The sequence below is a fragment of the Monodon monoceros genome, unplaced genomic scaffold, assembly GCF_005190385.1.
Source record: "Monodon monoceros isolate NGI ecotype Baffin Bay Population unplaced genomic scaffold, NGI_Narwhal_1 Super_Scaffold_7, whole genome shotgun sequence".
Classification (NCBI taxonomy): Eukaryota; Metazoa; Chordata; class Mammalia; order Artiodactyla; family Monodontidae; genus Monodon; species Monodon monoceros.
The window spans coordinates 91,046,170-91,061,820 of NW_021703784.1; the positions used below are offsets into that span (position 1 = coordinate 91,046,170).

The 15,651-nt window shown below is 36.0% G+C and overlaps 1 protein-coding gene across 2 annotated transcripts in view; it reads left to right on the forward strand.

The window, feature by feature from the left end:
* TTC17 (tetratricopeptide repeat domain 17) overlaps nt 1-15,651 on the forward strand; it is a 154,699-nt gene that overhangs the window by 37,993 nt on the left and 101,055 nt on the right. For both annotated transcript variants that reach the window (XM_029207126.1, XM_029207127.1), the window contains exons 3-9: nt 922-1,091; nt 2,228-2,339; nt 2,573-2,704; nt 12,409-12,518; nt 13,096-13,240; nt 13,690-13,829; nt 15,268-15,428. In XM_029207126.1, the coding sequence (XP_029062959.1) occupies nt 922-1,091; nt 2,228-2,339; nt 2,573-2,704; nt 12,409-12,518; nt 13,096-13,240; nt 13,690-13,829; nt 15,268-15,428 (970 nt within the window). The remainder of the gene's footprint in view (nt 1-921; nt 1,092-2,227; nt 2,340-2,572; nt 2,705-12,408; nt 12,519-13,095; nt 13,241-13,689; nt 13,830-15,267; nt 15,429-15,651) is intronic.

Consider the following 15,651-nt stretch of genomic DNA (forward strand, 5'->3'; position numbering starts at 1 on the left):
TGTAGAATAATACATACAGTATGATAGTATTTATATAAAATTTCAAAATTTGCAAAGCAATGCTGTATGTTGATTTTGGAGATATAGCTGTAAATATATATATATATATAAAGTAATATTTTAAGAAAAGTAGGGCAATATAGTAATATTTTATAAAAATATACATGAAAATAATGCATAAAACATTCAGGATAGTGGTAGCTTTTGTTCTTTTAATTAATTATTTATTTATTTATTCTCTTGGCTGCACCGCACAGCTTGTGGTATCTTAGTTCCCCAACCAGGGATTGAACCCAGGCCATGGAAGTGAAAGCTCCAAGTCCTAACTACTGGACCACGAGGGCATTCCCAGGATAGTGGTAACTTTTGGAAGTGAGAGAGGGATCTCAAAGGCAGTTAAGAGGGGCTTCAACTATTTTTTTTTTCTTGTAGAAAAATCTGGAGTATGGCCAAATGTTAAGATAGATAGGGTGGTGGAAACATGGCTGTTAACTTAATTCCTCTGTATTTTTGGAAAAAAAATGTCAGTGGCAGGAATTCCCCTGGAACACTAGTTACTTCAGGTAGCACTGTCAATGCGCTAGATGTCTTCAAGGACTGAAATATGACGTGTTTGGATAATTCAAGGTACTTCTAATTGCTGAGCTATTCTGTGCCAGTTAAGTTGATAGATGTAGCTTTATACATAGTCAGAGATCATATCATAAGGCACTCATGTGCCAGTATTATAAATGTCATGTTCTGTTACTTTCTGTATATGGACACCTGTTTTGAGAAGCTAATTTATGTCAACTAACGTAACCCAGGGCATATTTTGATTTCTCTGACTTGTTCAACACATTAAATTCTTCTTTCTCTTACATGGTATCTAGGTTGAAATATTAGAAAAATCCTTTTGTGTTCTTATTTTCTTCTCAACAGAAGCAGTTAGTTGCTCAAAAAATTCATATAGAAGAGAATGAGGACAGAGATACAGGACTGGAACAGAGACATAATAAAGAGGATCCAGACTGCATCAAAGCCAAGGTACCCTTAGGGGACCTAGATCTGTATGATGGCACATACATAACTTTGGAGAGCAAAGATATCAGGTAAAGAAATTCTCTTTCTAAAAATAAAGTACGTCTTCCTGAACAGACCTTTCTCGAATCAATTAGAAATTATTTCTCTAATGAGAAAAAGCTTCAATCACTGATGACTTTATTGAAATTTGAAAGTTCAAAATATGTAGTATGTATAGAATTCTTACAAATCAATTAAAAGTATTTAATACCACAGTAGAAAATTGAACAATTTATGATAAAAAAATGCAAATGGCCAATAAACACGTGGAAAAAATATTTCTCAGTAATGATCAGATAAGTGCATACTAAGACATATTTTTCTTCTCTCAAATTGAAAAAAATGTTTAAAAATCAATAACTGGTAAAAATGTAGAAAGACTATATAGAAGTGTAAACTGGTTTAACATTTCTAGAAAGAGTTAAGCAGTGTTATATTAGCTTTTGAAAAGTCCACAGTCTTTTTTTAAAATTAATCAATTAATTTGTTTGTTTTTGGCTGCGTTGGGTCTTCATTGCTGTGCGTGGGCTTTTTCTAGTTGCAGCGAGCGGGGGCTACTCTTCATTGCAGTGCGCGGGCTTCTTGTTGCGGAGCACAGGCTCTAGGCATGCGGGCTTCAGTAGTTGTGGCTCACGAGTTCTAGAGCACAGGCTCAGTAGTTGTGGCGCACAGGCTTAGTTGCTCCGCGGCATGTGGGATCTTCCTGGACCAGGGCTCGAACCCATGTCCTCTGCACTGGCAGGCAGATTCTTAACCACTGTGCCACCGGGGAAGTCCAGAGTCCACAGTCTTAACGGTTTGTGACTTACCTATTTTCTCCCTAACCTTTTTTTTTTTTTTAAATTTATTTGGCTGCTCTGGGTCTTAGTTGTGGCACGCGGGATCTTTGTTGCAGCGTGCAGGATCTTTTAGTTGCGGCATGCGTGTGGGATCTTGTTCCCTGACCAGGGATCGAACCCCGGGCCCTCCCTAACTCTTGATATAACTCCTTTAAGTTGAGCTCTCAGAAAATTTTGCTCTAACAATAGCTCTATGAAAAAAGTATGCATGTTGACTAATATTGGTTGTAAAGTGAGATGCTTTGAGAATATGATTTAATTAGGGAAAAATTGGACATATCTTCACTTTTCATTCATTCATTACTTCTTGCCTCTTGATATTTTAGCCCTGAAGATTATATAGACACAGAATCTCCTGTCCCTCCAGACCCTGAGCAGCCTGATTGTACTAAAATTCTAGAACTTCCATATAGTATACATGCTTTTCAGCACTTGCGAGTAAGTAGAGAAATTTGGGGGGTTTTGTTTGTTTTCATTTTTTTCTTTAATCTCTTGCTTATACATACTCTTTTTCTTTCTTCTCTTCTTCCAAACAGCTTTATAATTTAACAAACATCTCCTGTTTCTTAAAATTCCTTCAAATTAAATGCCATAAGATACCAAATTACTTGTGATTTCTATTGTCTTATAATCTCCTTTTTCTGTTTTTTTCTATTTTTTCTTCTCTTCAGGGTGTACAAGAGAGAGTTAATCTTTCTGCACCTCTACTACCTAAAGAAGATCCAATCTTCACATATCTATCTAAACGGTTAGGAAGGAGTATAGATGACATAGGTCACCTCATTCATGAAGGCCTACAGAAGGTAAGTCGTAAATGACTTAAAGAGCCCGGAGGCCCTGTGTGAACAGAAGATATTTTTCTCTCAGAAAATACCTACCTAGCTTGTTTTTGTCTAGAGAGTGATTTTAAATCATGATTACAGTAATATAAACTGTATAGTTCAAAGTTAGAGAGAAGCATTGATAATCCAGTCCCCTTTACCAGGACAAGATGCTGGAAAGTTTTATTTAAACTAATTCACGAAAAAACAAATTATAAACTAATATAAGCAACAGGGCTTATAAGCTAGATTATATATTTTGAGTGTGAAAGAACATTAACATTAGTGTCTTTGATATATGTCTACACACAGGAAATACATAGATTATCACTGTTCTCTGAACAGGTAAAAGAATCACCACTAACAATAAAATCTTCATGTAATTTTAAGGGAACATCTACTTTAAAGCAATGAAATGGGGAATTATATAACAGGACCCAAGAATTTAAAGGTATCATTCAGGATAACATATGGGAATTTAGAAAATAGTTTTTGCTTTTCTCTGTGCCTAAGGAGATTTGTAAAATGCAGGCTAGTTTCTAAGCACTATTATAGTGGTACTAAGTAAAATGTGTAATTGTAACATTTATATACAGTTTACTCAAATATATATTTATATGTTTATTCAAATGCATTATATATTATAGGATTATTTTTGTAGCTAAGTTACCTTCTTCATATTGTTTTTCTGAAGGTAATGTAAAATATTGCATCCCCAGAATTGATAAGTAATAAGGAAAAACTGGCCTGGGATTTAAGATGTCGTTCAGAGAATTGTTAGTTGAAAGTAGATCATCGTGGTAAATGCTCTATAGAAAATTAAAATAGAGGGTAATTGAGTGGCTTCTTTAGGTTGAGCAGTTGGGGTTATCCTCTCTGGAAAGATGAAATTTAAGCTGATACTAGAACGACAAGAAGGAACTAAAAGTCAAAGATCAAGGAAGAACATTCTAGGCTGAAGAATGAACAAAGGCCCTGAAGCCTTAATGAGCTTGGTAGTATATTAGTTAGCTCAGGCTGCCGTCACAAAATACCACAGACTGTGTGGCTTAAACAACAGAAATCTATTTCTCACAGTCTGGAGGCTGGAAAGTCCAAGATCATGTTGCTGGCTGATTTGGTTCCTGGTGAGGACTCACCTTCTGGCTGTGTCCTCACATGGCTCCGAGAAGTGTGTACATGGGGAGGGAGGGAGGGAGAGATACAGAGATAAATCTTCCTCTTATAAGGGGACTGGCCCTATTGGATTTTTTTTTTTTCCTATTGGATTTTTAACCTTTATCACCTCTTCAGAGGCCCTATCTTCACATATAGTCACATTGAGGGTTAGGGCGTCCATATATGAATGGTTAGAGACACATTCAGTATATAACAAGTGTTATGTAATTAAATTCAGGTCAGTATGGCTGGAGCTTGGTGAGCAAAAGGGAGGATGATAGGGAATGAAGCCAAAGAAGTAGGCCAGGGCCAGGCTATGTGGGGCTCTGAAAGCCAAAGTTAGGACTTTGAATTTTATTACCAGTGTGCTGAGAAGCTGGAGCAGAAGAGTAACATAATTTAATTAGTACTTTTTAAGGTACACTCTCAAACTTATATGGAGAAAGGACTAAAGGAGGCCAAAATTTGAAATAGACCATTAGAAGGCTAGTGCAGTAACTCAAGAGAGAGATGAAGATGGTTTGGACTAGAAGGATTGGTAGTGGAAATGGAGGAAGTTAAACTATTTCAGGAAATGTTTAGAAGTTTAGAAGCTGATTAATTAGATATGGGGAATGAGAGAAAAAGAGGAATCAAGGGTAATTCCTTAATTTTTGGCTTGAGCAACTTGGAGGAGCAGGGTTGGGGTGAGAGAAGATGAGATAGACTTCTGTTTTGGTCAAGTTAAATCTGAAATACCTATATGAGTCTGGAATTCCAGTAGAGGTCAGAGCTGGGTATGTAGATAGAGAATAATTGTTAAGTAGGGAGTATTTGTAGCCATGGGATTACATATGGTCATCTGGAGAAGAGTGAAGTTTGAGAAGAAGTCCTGGGTCCTCCTACATTATCTATCAAGCAGAGGGTGAAGGGCCAGCAGAAAAGATCCAAAGGATGTCCAGAAGGATGTGATATCCTAAGAGCCAAGGGAAAAAATGTGTTCAAAAGAGAGAGAATAATTAATAGTGACATTTGAACATTTATAGGTTAGAGTGGAGATTTTATGAGAAATCTTTTTTTTATTTTGAATTTTATTTTATTTTTTTTATACAGCAGGTCCTTATTAGTTATCTATTTTATACATATTAGTGTATACATGTCAATCCCAATCTCCCAATTCATCACACCACCACCCGCACCGCCACTTTCCCCCCTGGGTGTCCATACGTTTGTTCTCTACGTCTGTGTCTCTGTTTCAGCCCTGCATACCGGTTCACGTGTACCATTTTTCTAGGTTCCACATATATGCGTTAATATATGATACTTGTTTTTCTCTTTCTGACTTACGTCACTCTATATGACAGTCTCTAGATCCATCCACGTCTCTACAAATGACCCAATTTCGTTCATTTTATGGCTGAGTAATATTCCATTGTATGTATGTACCACATCTTCTTTATCCATTCATCTGTCGATGGGCATTTAGGTTGCTTCCATGACGTGGCTATTGTAAATAGTGCTGCAAGGAACATTGGGTTGCATGTGTCTTTTTGAATTATGGTTTTCTCTGGGTATATGCCCAGTAGTGGGATCGCTGGATCATATGGTAATTTTATTTTTAGTTTTTTAAGGAACCTCCATACTGTTCTCCACAGTGGCTGTATCAATTTACATTGCCACCAGCAGTGCAAGAGGGTTCCCTTTTCTCTGCACCCTCTCCAGCATTTGTTGTTTGTAGATTTTCTGATGATGCCCATTCTAACTGGTGTGAGGTGATACCTCATTGTAGTTTTCATATGCGTTTCTCTAATAATTAGTGATGTTGAGCAGCTTTTCATGTGCTTCTCGGCCATCTGTATGTCTTCTTTGGAGAAATGTCTATTTAGGTCTTCTGCCCATTTTTGGATTGGGTTGTTTGTTTTTTTAATATTGAGCTGCATGAGCTGTTTATATATTTTGGAGCTTAATTCTTTGTCCGTTGATTCGTTTGCAAATATTTTCTCCCATTCTGAGGGTTGTCTTTTCGTCTTGTTTGTAGCTTCCTTTGCTTTGCAAAAGCTTTGAAGTTTTGTTAGGTCCCATTTGTTTATTTTTGTTTTTATTTCCATTACTCTAGGAGGTGGATCAAAAAAGATCTTGCTGTGATTTATGTCAAAGAGTGTTCTTCCTATGTTTTCCTCTAAGAGTTTTATAGTGTCTGGTCTTACATTTAGATCTCTAATCCATTTTGAGTTTATCTTTGTGTATGGTGTTAGGGAGTGTTCTAATTTCATTCCTTTACATGTAGTTGTCCAGTTTTCCCAGCACCACTTACTGAAGAGACTGTCTTTTCTCCATTGTGTATCCTTGCCTCCTTTGTCATAGATTAGTTGACCATAGGTGTATGGGTTTATCTCTGGGCATTCTATCCTGTTCCATTGATCTATATTTCTATTTTTGTACCAGTACCATATTATCTTGATTACTGTAGCCTTGTAGTATTGTCTCTAGTCAGAGAGTCTGATTCCTCCAGCTCCATTTTTTTCCCTCAAGACTGCTTTGGCTATTCAGGGTCTTTTGTTCCTCCATACAAATTTTAAGGGTTTTTTTTTCTAGTTCTGTAAAAAATACCACTGGTAATTTGATAGGGATTGCATTGAATCTGTAGGTTGCTTTGGGTAGTATAGTCATATTCACAATATTGAGTCTTCCAATTCAAGACCATGGTATATCTCTCCATCTGTTTGTGTCATCGTTGATTTCTTTCATCAGTGTCTTATAGTTTTCTGAGTACAGTTCTTTTACCTCCTTAGGTAGGTTTAGTCCTGGGTATTTTATTCTTTTTCTTGCAGTGGTTATTGGAATTGTTTCCTTAATTCCTCTTTCTGATCTTTTGTTGTTAGTGTATAGGAATGCAAGAGATTTCTGTGCATTAATTATGTATCCTGCAACTTTACCAAGTTCATTGATTAGCTCTAGTAGTTTTCTGGTGGCATCTTTAGGACTCTCTATGTATAGTATCATGTCATCTGCAAACAATGACAGTTTTACTTCATTCCCAATTTGTATTCCATTTATTTCTTTTTCTTCTCTGATTGCCATGGCTAGGACTTCCAAAACTGTGTTGAATAATAGTGGCGAGAGTGGACATCCATGTCTTGTTCCTGATCTTAGAGGAAATGCTTTCAGTTTTTCACCATTGAGAATGATGTTTGCTGTGGGTTTGTCGTATATGGCCTTTATTATGTTGAGGTAGGTTCCCTTTGTGCCCACTTTCTGGAGAGTTTTTATGATAAATGGGTGCTGAATTTTGTCATAAGCTTTTTCTGCATCTATTAATATGATCATATGGTTCTTATTCTTCAATTTGTTAATACAGTGTATCACATTGATTGATTTGCGTATATTGAAGAATCCTTGCATCCCTGGGATAAATCCCACTTGATCCTGGTGTATGATCCTTTTAATGTGTTCTTGGATTCTGTTTGCTAGTATTTTGTTGAGGATTTTTGCATCTATATTCATCAGTGATATTGGTCTGTAAGTTTCTTTTTTGGTAGTATCTCTGTCTGATTTTGGTATCAGGGTGATGGTGGCCTCATAGAATGTGTTTGGGAGTGTTCCTTCCTCTGCAATTTTTTGGAAGAGTTTGAGAAGGATGGGTGTTAGGTCTTCTCTAAATGTTTGATAGAATTCACCTGTGAAGCCATCTGGTCCTGGACTTTTGTTTGTTGGAAGATTTTTAATCACAGTTTCAATTTCATTACTTGTGACTGGTCTCTTCATATTTTCTGTTTCTTCCTGATTCAGTCTTGGAAGGTTATACCTTTCTAAGAATTTGTCCATTTCTTCCAGGTTGTCCATTTTATTGGCATAGAGTTGCTTGTAGTAGTCTCTTAGGATGGTTTGTATTTCTGTGGTGTCTGTTGTAACTTCTCTTTTTTCATTTCTAATTTTATTGATTTGAGTCCTCTCCCGATTTTTCTTGATGAGTCTGGATAATGGCTTATCAATTCTGTTTATCTTCTCAAAGAAACAGCTTTTAGTTTTATTGATCTTTGCTATTGTTTTCTTTGTTTCTATTTCATTTATTTCTGCTCTGATCTTTATGATTTCTTTCCTTCTACTAGCTTTTGGTTTTGTTTGTTCTTCTTCCTCTAGTTGCTTTGGGTGTAAGGTTAGATTCTTTACTTGAGATTTTTCTTGTTTCTTGAGGTAGGCTTGTATTGCTATAAACTTCCCTCTTAGAACTGCTTTTACTGCATCCCATGGATTTTGGATCTTCGTGCTTTCATTGTCACTTGTCTTTAGGTATTTTTTGGTTTCCTCTTTGATTTCTTCAGTGATCTCTTGGTTATTTAGTAACGTATTGTTTAGCTTCCATGTGTTTGTGTTTTTTACGTTTTTTTCCCCTGTAACTGATTTCTAATTTCATAGCGTTGTTGTCAGAAAAGATGCTTGATATGATTTCAGTTTTCTTAAATTTACCGAGGCTTGATTTGTGACCCAAGATGTGATCTATCCTGGAGAATGTTCCATGTGCACTTGAGAAGAAAGTGTAATCTGCTGTTTTTGGATGGAAAGTCCTGTAAATATCAATTAAATATATCTGTTCCATTGTGTCATTTAAAGCTTGTGTTTCCTTATTAATTTTTTGTCTGGTTGATCTGTCCATTGGTGTAAGTGAGGTTTTAAAATCCCCCACTATTATTGTGTTACTGTCGATTTCCTTTTTTATAGCTGTTAGCAGTTGCCTTATGTATTGAGGTGCTACCATGTTGGGTGCATATATATTTATAATCATTATATCTTCTTCTTGGATTGATCCCTTGATCATTATGTAGTGTCCTTCCTTGTCTCTTGTGACAATCTTTTTTTTAAAGTCCATTTTACCTGATATGAGTATTGCTACTCCAGCTTTCTTTTGATTTCCATTTGCATGGAATATCTTTTTCTATCCCCTCACTTTCAGTCTGTATGTGTCCCTAGGTCTGACATGGGTCTCTTGTAGACAGTGTATATATGGGTCTTGTTTTTGTATCCGTTAAGCGAGCCTGTGTCTTTTGATTGGAGCATTTAATCCATTCACGTTTAAGGTAATTATCAATATGATTGTTCCTGTTACCATTTTCTTAATTGTTATGGGTTTGTTTTTGTATGTCCTTTTCTTCTCTTGTGTTTCCCACTTAGAGAAGTTCCTTTAGCGTTTGTTGTTGAGCTGGTTTGTTGGTGTTGAATTCTCGTAGCTTCTCCTTGTCTGTAGAGCTTTTCATTTCTCCGTTGAATCTGAATGAGATCCTTGCTGGGGAGAGTAACCTTGGTTTTAGGTTCTTCCCTTTCATCACTTTAAATAAGTCATGCCACTCCCTTCTGGCTTGTAGAGTTTCTCCTGAGAAATCAGCTGTTAACCTTACGGGAGTTCCTTTGTATGTTATTTGTCATTTTTCCCTTGTGGCTTTCAATAATTTTTCTTTGTCTTTAAATTTTGTTAGTTTGATTACTGTGTGTCCCGGTGTGTTTCTCCTTGGGTTTAACCTGTCTGGGGCTCTCTGTGCTTCCTGGACTTGGGTATCTATTTCTTTTCTCATGTTAGGGAAGTTTTCAACTATAATCTCTTCAGATATTTTCTCGGTTCTTTCTCTCTTCTCCTTCTGAGACCCCTATAATGCGAGTTGTTGCGTTTAATGTTGTCCCCAAGATCTCTTAGGCTGTCTTCATTTTTTTTCATTCTTTTTTCTTTATTCTGTTCCGCATCAGTGAATTCCACCATTCTGTCTTCCAGGTCACTCCTCCGTTCTTCTGCCTCAGTTATTCTGCTATTGATATCTTCTAGTGTATTTTTCATTTCAGTTATTGTATTGTTCATTTCTATTTGTTTGTTCTTTAATTCTTCTAGGTGTTTCTTCTTTAATTCTTGTAGTCTTCGTTAAACATTTCTTGCATCTTCTCGATCTTTGCCTCCATTCTTTTTAGAGATCCTCGATCATTTTCACTATCATTATTCTGAATTCTTTTTCTGGAAGGTTGCCTATCTCCACTTCATTTAGTTTTTTTTCTATGGTTTTATCTTGTTCCTTCATCTGGTACAAAGTCCTCTGTCTTTTCATTCTGTCTATCCTTCTGTGAATGTGGTTTTCCTTCCACAGGCTACAGAATTGTAGTTCTTCTTGCTTCTGCTGTCTGCCCTCTCTTTAAATTAATCTAGGGACTTCCCTGGTGGTGCAGTACTTAAGAATCCATCTTCCAAGGCAGGGGACACAGGTTTGATCCCTGGTCCAGGTGCAAGAAATCTTATAGATTTTTATTTAAAGATTTATTTTTCTCTTTGAATATACTATGATGAGTAGAGTATTCTGCTTATCATGATGCTTTTAGTAGTTCATGTAGAATTTTTAATTTTTATATATGTATTTTTTAAAATAAAATTATTTATTTATTTATTTTTAGCTGCGTTGGGTCTTCGTTGCTGCGCATGCGCTTTCTCTAGTTGCGGCGAGTGGGAGCTACTCTTCAGTGCAGCGCCTGGGCTTCTTATTGCAGTGGCTTCTCTTTGTTGTGGAACACAGGCTCTAGGCACGCAGGCTTCAGTAGTTGTAGCTTGCAGGCTCTAGAGTGCATGCTCAGTCGTTGTGGCACACGGGCTTAGTTGCTCTGAAGCATGTGGGATCTTCCCAGACCACGGGTCGAACCTGTGGCCCCTGCATTGGCAGGTGGATCATGTCGAATTTTTAATTGATCTTTTTGTCCCAATTCACAATATAAGGTTTAAAAATAAGAGATTAAAAATCATTTGTTGATTTAAAGGAAAACTTTCTCAAAAGGCTACTAAAAAGGCGACTGAAGCCTAAGTCATAAGTCAAGTGTGAAAGAATATAGTATTCCGTAACCAGCTACACTTAGTGCTAAAATCTTTCTTTGCAGCACTCAAGAATCATATTTTTTCCTTGAAGATAGAATACTTAAGGATGATTAGTAAAGAATTATACTAGTTTTAATCTTTTTTCTTAATATTTATTTATTTGGTTGTGCCAGGTCTTAGTTGCAGCAGGTGGGCTCCTTAGTTGCGGCCCCAGGGCTCCTTAGTTGTGGCTCCAGGGCTTCTTAATTGTGGCATACAAAGTCTTAGTTGCGGCATGCATGTGGGATCTAGTTCCCTGACCAGGGATCGAACCCAGGCCCCCTGCATTGGGACCTCAGCGTCTTATCCACTGCACCACCAGGGAATCCCATACTAGTTTTAGTCTTAAAGATAACTTTTTAAAATAAAATAATTGGTCCTTGTAAAAAAAAAAAAAGACTATATAAAAATGTAAAAGGAAATTAAAAATTATAATTTAAAAAGTCAGAGATAATTGCTGTTTTATATATTTTTGGAGTTTTATTTTTACATATCTGTATAGTTAAAACTTTATTCTCATAGGATAAATTTTTTTAGTGAAATTTTGGGATGAAAGGATAATCACATTTTTAAGGCTTTTCAAATACATATTGTCAAATTGTCCCCCAGCGATGCTGTACTAACCTAATATTTCTACACTTAATATCGGAAGTTAGTATACACTGTAGCCAATAGTGAATACTGGCATTCTTTCTAACCTTTGCCAATTTTTAAAAGGAAAACTTGTAGCTCTTTATTTCCTTTGTTGTTGTTGTTAAGTTTTATATCTTTTCGCCTGCTAAGTAGTCATTGTTTCATATTTTTGAATTGTCCATGTTTTTGGCCCTTGTTCTTTTGGTTTCTCTGTTTAGATTTTTTATGAGGTAGCTACACATTAAGTGTTGGCTGTCATATGTTTTTCCCATTTTATCTTAAACTTTATGACTTTTTTTCCATGCTGAATTTGATATTTCTTTCTTGGGTTTAAACTTACATTGAGTTTTTGACATGATTCAGTTTAGTCTTATGACCTCTATGTGGTTGAAATTTAGTATATGTTAGGGGACAAAAAATCCAAGCCACAAAAGAAGAAAACCTATCTGAACTTCTGTTTAATTTGACTAAATAATGCACTTATTATTACATGCTAAAGACTTACCTTTTAGCAGTGTAAAGGTCTGAATTAGTTTCTGAACACACACAGGAAATGACAAAAGTTTACCTTTCACAAATCATAAGCCTTTCATTTGTTTACATACATACCTTCATTCAGATGTTAAATAAATAGGAAACTTTGCAATATGTTAATTTCAGGAATTTCATGTTAGAACAACTAGCATTTCTAAAGTAGGTTAGATCCTGACTTCTAAAGTCCTGAAACAGGGCCCAAGTTGTGACCACTTGGTGGGATTTTTTGGCTTTATTTCCCCTTTGGAAGATAGCCTGGGGTTGGACAGTCCCTCTGTTTAGATCACACCTTAATACACCTGATCAACTAATGATCAGAATGCTGTCTTGACAGGGATAGTTTATCTGTACTTTGTCCTCTGCTTTGTCGCTACTGTAATAAGTCTTGATTTTCTTCATCAGTTTCAGACCAGACAGAGTGTAAAGGTGCTCATTTTGAACATTCTGAATTGAAGAAACTATCTTGAGTTATATTTGGTTGTTATTTTATTTGTTTAATTTCTAGAACTCTTCCTCGTGGGTACTATATAACATGGCTTCATTTTACTGGAGAATAAAGAATGAGCCGTATCAAGTAGTGGAATGTGCCATGCGAGCCCTTCACTTCTCATCCAGGTAGGATTCCTCCTCTTCTGGACCTCCTGATTTTCCATGCAACTCAGGACTGTTAAAATACATAAAAAACAAGAAGAGGAAGCATTGTGTTGTACTTGCATTCTCCTCCCTCCCTGTTGCAATTAGTCCCATCACAAAAATGTTAGATGTCAAAGAGTTCAAAGTGATGATAGCATAACATACTTCTGATTTCTGTTAAGGAAAAATATATAATGTAGATGCCCTCTGATTCACTTGAGACTTGAAACTAGGGAAATTGGTTGGAGGAACTATCAGAAATTAAATTATTCTCAAAGCAAATATAAGCCCTAAATACATTTTAAAAGCATAAACTCTCTGCCAGACCTTATTTTTGTGGCAAAATTTGTAGTTATCAGATTGAGTAAGCACCGTCAATTATGTACAATTAAACATTAGGATTTTCTTAAATTGTTTTCCCCATCTGTAAGTAAACTCAAAGTTATTTTCCTAAGCTCAATAACTTTGAATGTAATTTGCCCTTGTCAGGTAGTTATAGGCAATTGTGGAGCACATGCTTCTTTCCTGACATCTAATTACATCTTCCCTTCTCTTTTAGGCACAATAAAGACATTGCCCTGGTCAACTTGGCGAATGTTCTGCACAGAGCACACTTCTCTGCTGATGCTGCTGTCGTGGTCCACGCAGCTCTGGACGACAGTGACTTCTTCACTAGCTATTACACTTTAGGAAATATATATGCAGTAAATACAACTTTTTTTTACATGAACCAATCCAGTTGCTGTTTTCTTTCTTTCTTTCTTTCTTTCTTTTTTTCCAATAAAAAATACCCTTTTCCCTTCTTTTGGTCCAAACAAGGGGATAGAAAGGAAGAAATTAAGGGAAAAAAACTTCATAGCAATAATGAATCATAAGTGTTTTAGCCTCTTCACAAAAAAGAAAATAATCAAATTGATACGAATATTATTTTCCTTTAGCATACTCTTCTTAAAATAGCAGTACTTCCAATTGAACCGTCCTGTATAGCATTGCTTCATGTTATGGAGATTTGAGTACTGATCGAAATAATATTCACTGTATGAGATTTAGTGTGATCTCATAAATCATAAGGGGATTTGGACGGATACAACCAGGCTAACCATTTCCCCCCCTTTGTTTGTGTATGTGTGTGTGTTTGTTTTTGTCTCTTCAGATGCTTGGGGAGTATAACCACTCAGTGCTCTGTTATGACCATGCTTTACAGGCTAAACCTGGGTTTGAGCAAGCTATAAAGAGGAAGCATGCTGTCCTGTGTCAGCAAAAACTCGAGCAGAAACTGGAAGCTCAACATAGGTAACTAGGAGAAAAAATTACTGAAGCACCAACACTGTAGAACCTTAGGTTAGACTTGTGTAGGGTGATATCAGTGTTAATTTGTTCATTAGAATTAAGAAAAACACCTTTTCACTAATGCTAGTCCTGTCCTTTTTCTCCAATCAGGAGGTTTAGCACAAGTCAGTGGTTGTATAAAGGATTCCAGGAACTAGAGAATATTTACAGTAAATGCCATCATCTAAATCTTAACAATATTGACAATCAGTTACTTGTATGAAGTCAGATGGAGGAGGGGGTGCTGCCAGATGCTCAGTAATTCTATTGATTACATTTTTATTTCCATAGAATACACTGTCAGTAAAATCACTTGCTCATGCTACATTTGAGCTTTCTCTTCTTTGACTTCTAAGGTTGGGCTATTGTTATGTTGGTTAAGTGATGTTGAGAGAGATTATTTGGCCCACATTTTAATCAGATTTGTGTAAGTTGTACAGTAATGGAATTCTGTTGTACTTGATCCTTGTAGTATACTTAAAAAATATCCTGTATTTAATTCTGTAAATAATAGGGCCAGTAAAGGAACTTGACATAACTCAGAAGTGAATTGTTCACCTCTTATAGAATTAGCCTTAATGTTTTGAGTGTACTTTATTATAGAATTAAGTGGGGATTTGGATTTCATTAAACTTTTGCCTATTTTCCAATCTGTTTAAAAGCCTAATGTAGTAAAAAGGAAAGAATGACAGCTTTTTTATGCCTGGCTTTGTTATACCTGATCAGAACTTGCCCTGGCTGAGTTTATTCCAATATTATGCTCTTCTTATACAATCTATGCAGCTATTAAACCTCCATATGTTAACAGTATAATAGGCAATAAGATTTTTGTGACTAAATATAATCAAGCAGCTGATTTATTGATACCAGGTGGTAGGGAATATTCCTTTATAAGCAGTTTCTGTGGTTTTTTTCCCCAAAATCTGTAAACCAAGAAGCTACAGTGCAAGAGCAAGGCATTGTGGCCTCTTCTCTTAACCTTGTCTTTAGGTAGAATCAAAGGAAAAGGTGAAAAGGAAGATTCTAGAAAGGCTTTGAATGTCCATGGAACTGACAGTCTTTGTGGAGGGAAATAGACTTGTTAAATGTATAAAGCTTTATAGTAGTATTTATTGCTACGTATCTTTTCTGGCACCTGAAGAGTCTAATACACCTTTTAATGTCATTAATTGTTGTGTTTATGGGAAGAATTTCACATCCATCTTTTTTCCCCCAAATTTTAATAAAACAATAGTATTTATTTAGCCCCATTGTTCTTGAACTTGTGATACAATGATTGTATGTTAAAAGTCAAAATCTAGCAATTTTTGCTGAGAACCAGAAAATCTATGTATTTAAGTGGGTTTAAAAATCCATAATTTTAAAGCTCTGTAACTTTTTCCTGTTATTAAAAAATGTTAAGATCCCTCCAGCGAACACTGAATGAGTTGAAAGAATATCAAAAGCAACATGACCACTACCTGAGACAGCAGGAGATCCTAGAAAAACATAAGCTGATTCAGGAAGAGCAAATCTTAAGAAATATCATCCATGAGACACAGATGGCAAAAGAGGCACAATTAGGTAAGTACTGATTCCAAGTAATTGAAGACAGGTTAGGAAATTCACTTCTAGTGTGCTTTACTTTCATAACTTTCATGTAGCCATAAAGCAGTATAAAATTGTGCTTATGACTTCTCTCAGTCTTAAAATGAAATCGTTACTACGGGTATACCAGCAGGCCTGAGGAGCTGGTTTGATCCTTCTAACTTTTTTTTTAATAAAAAGCAAAAACCAAATTTTTAAA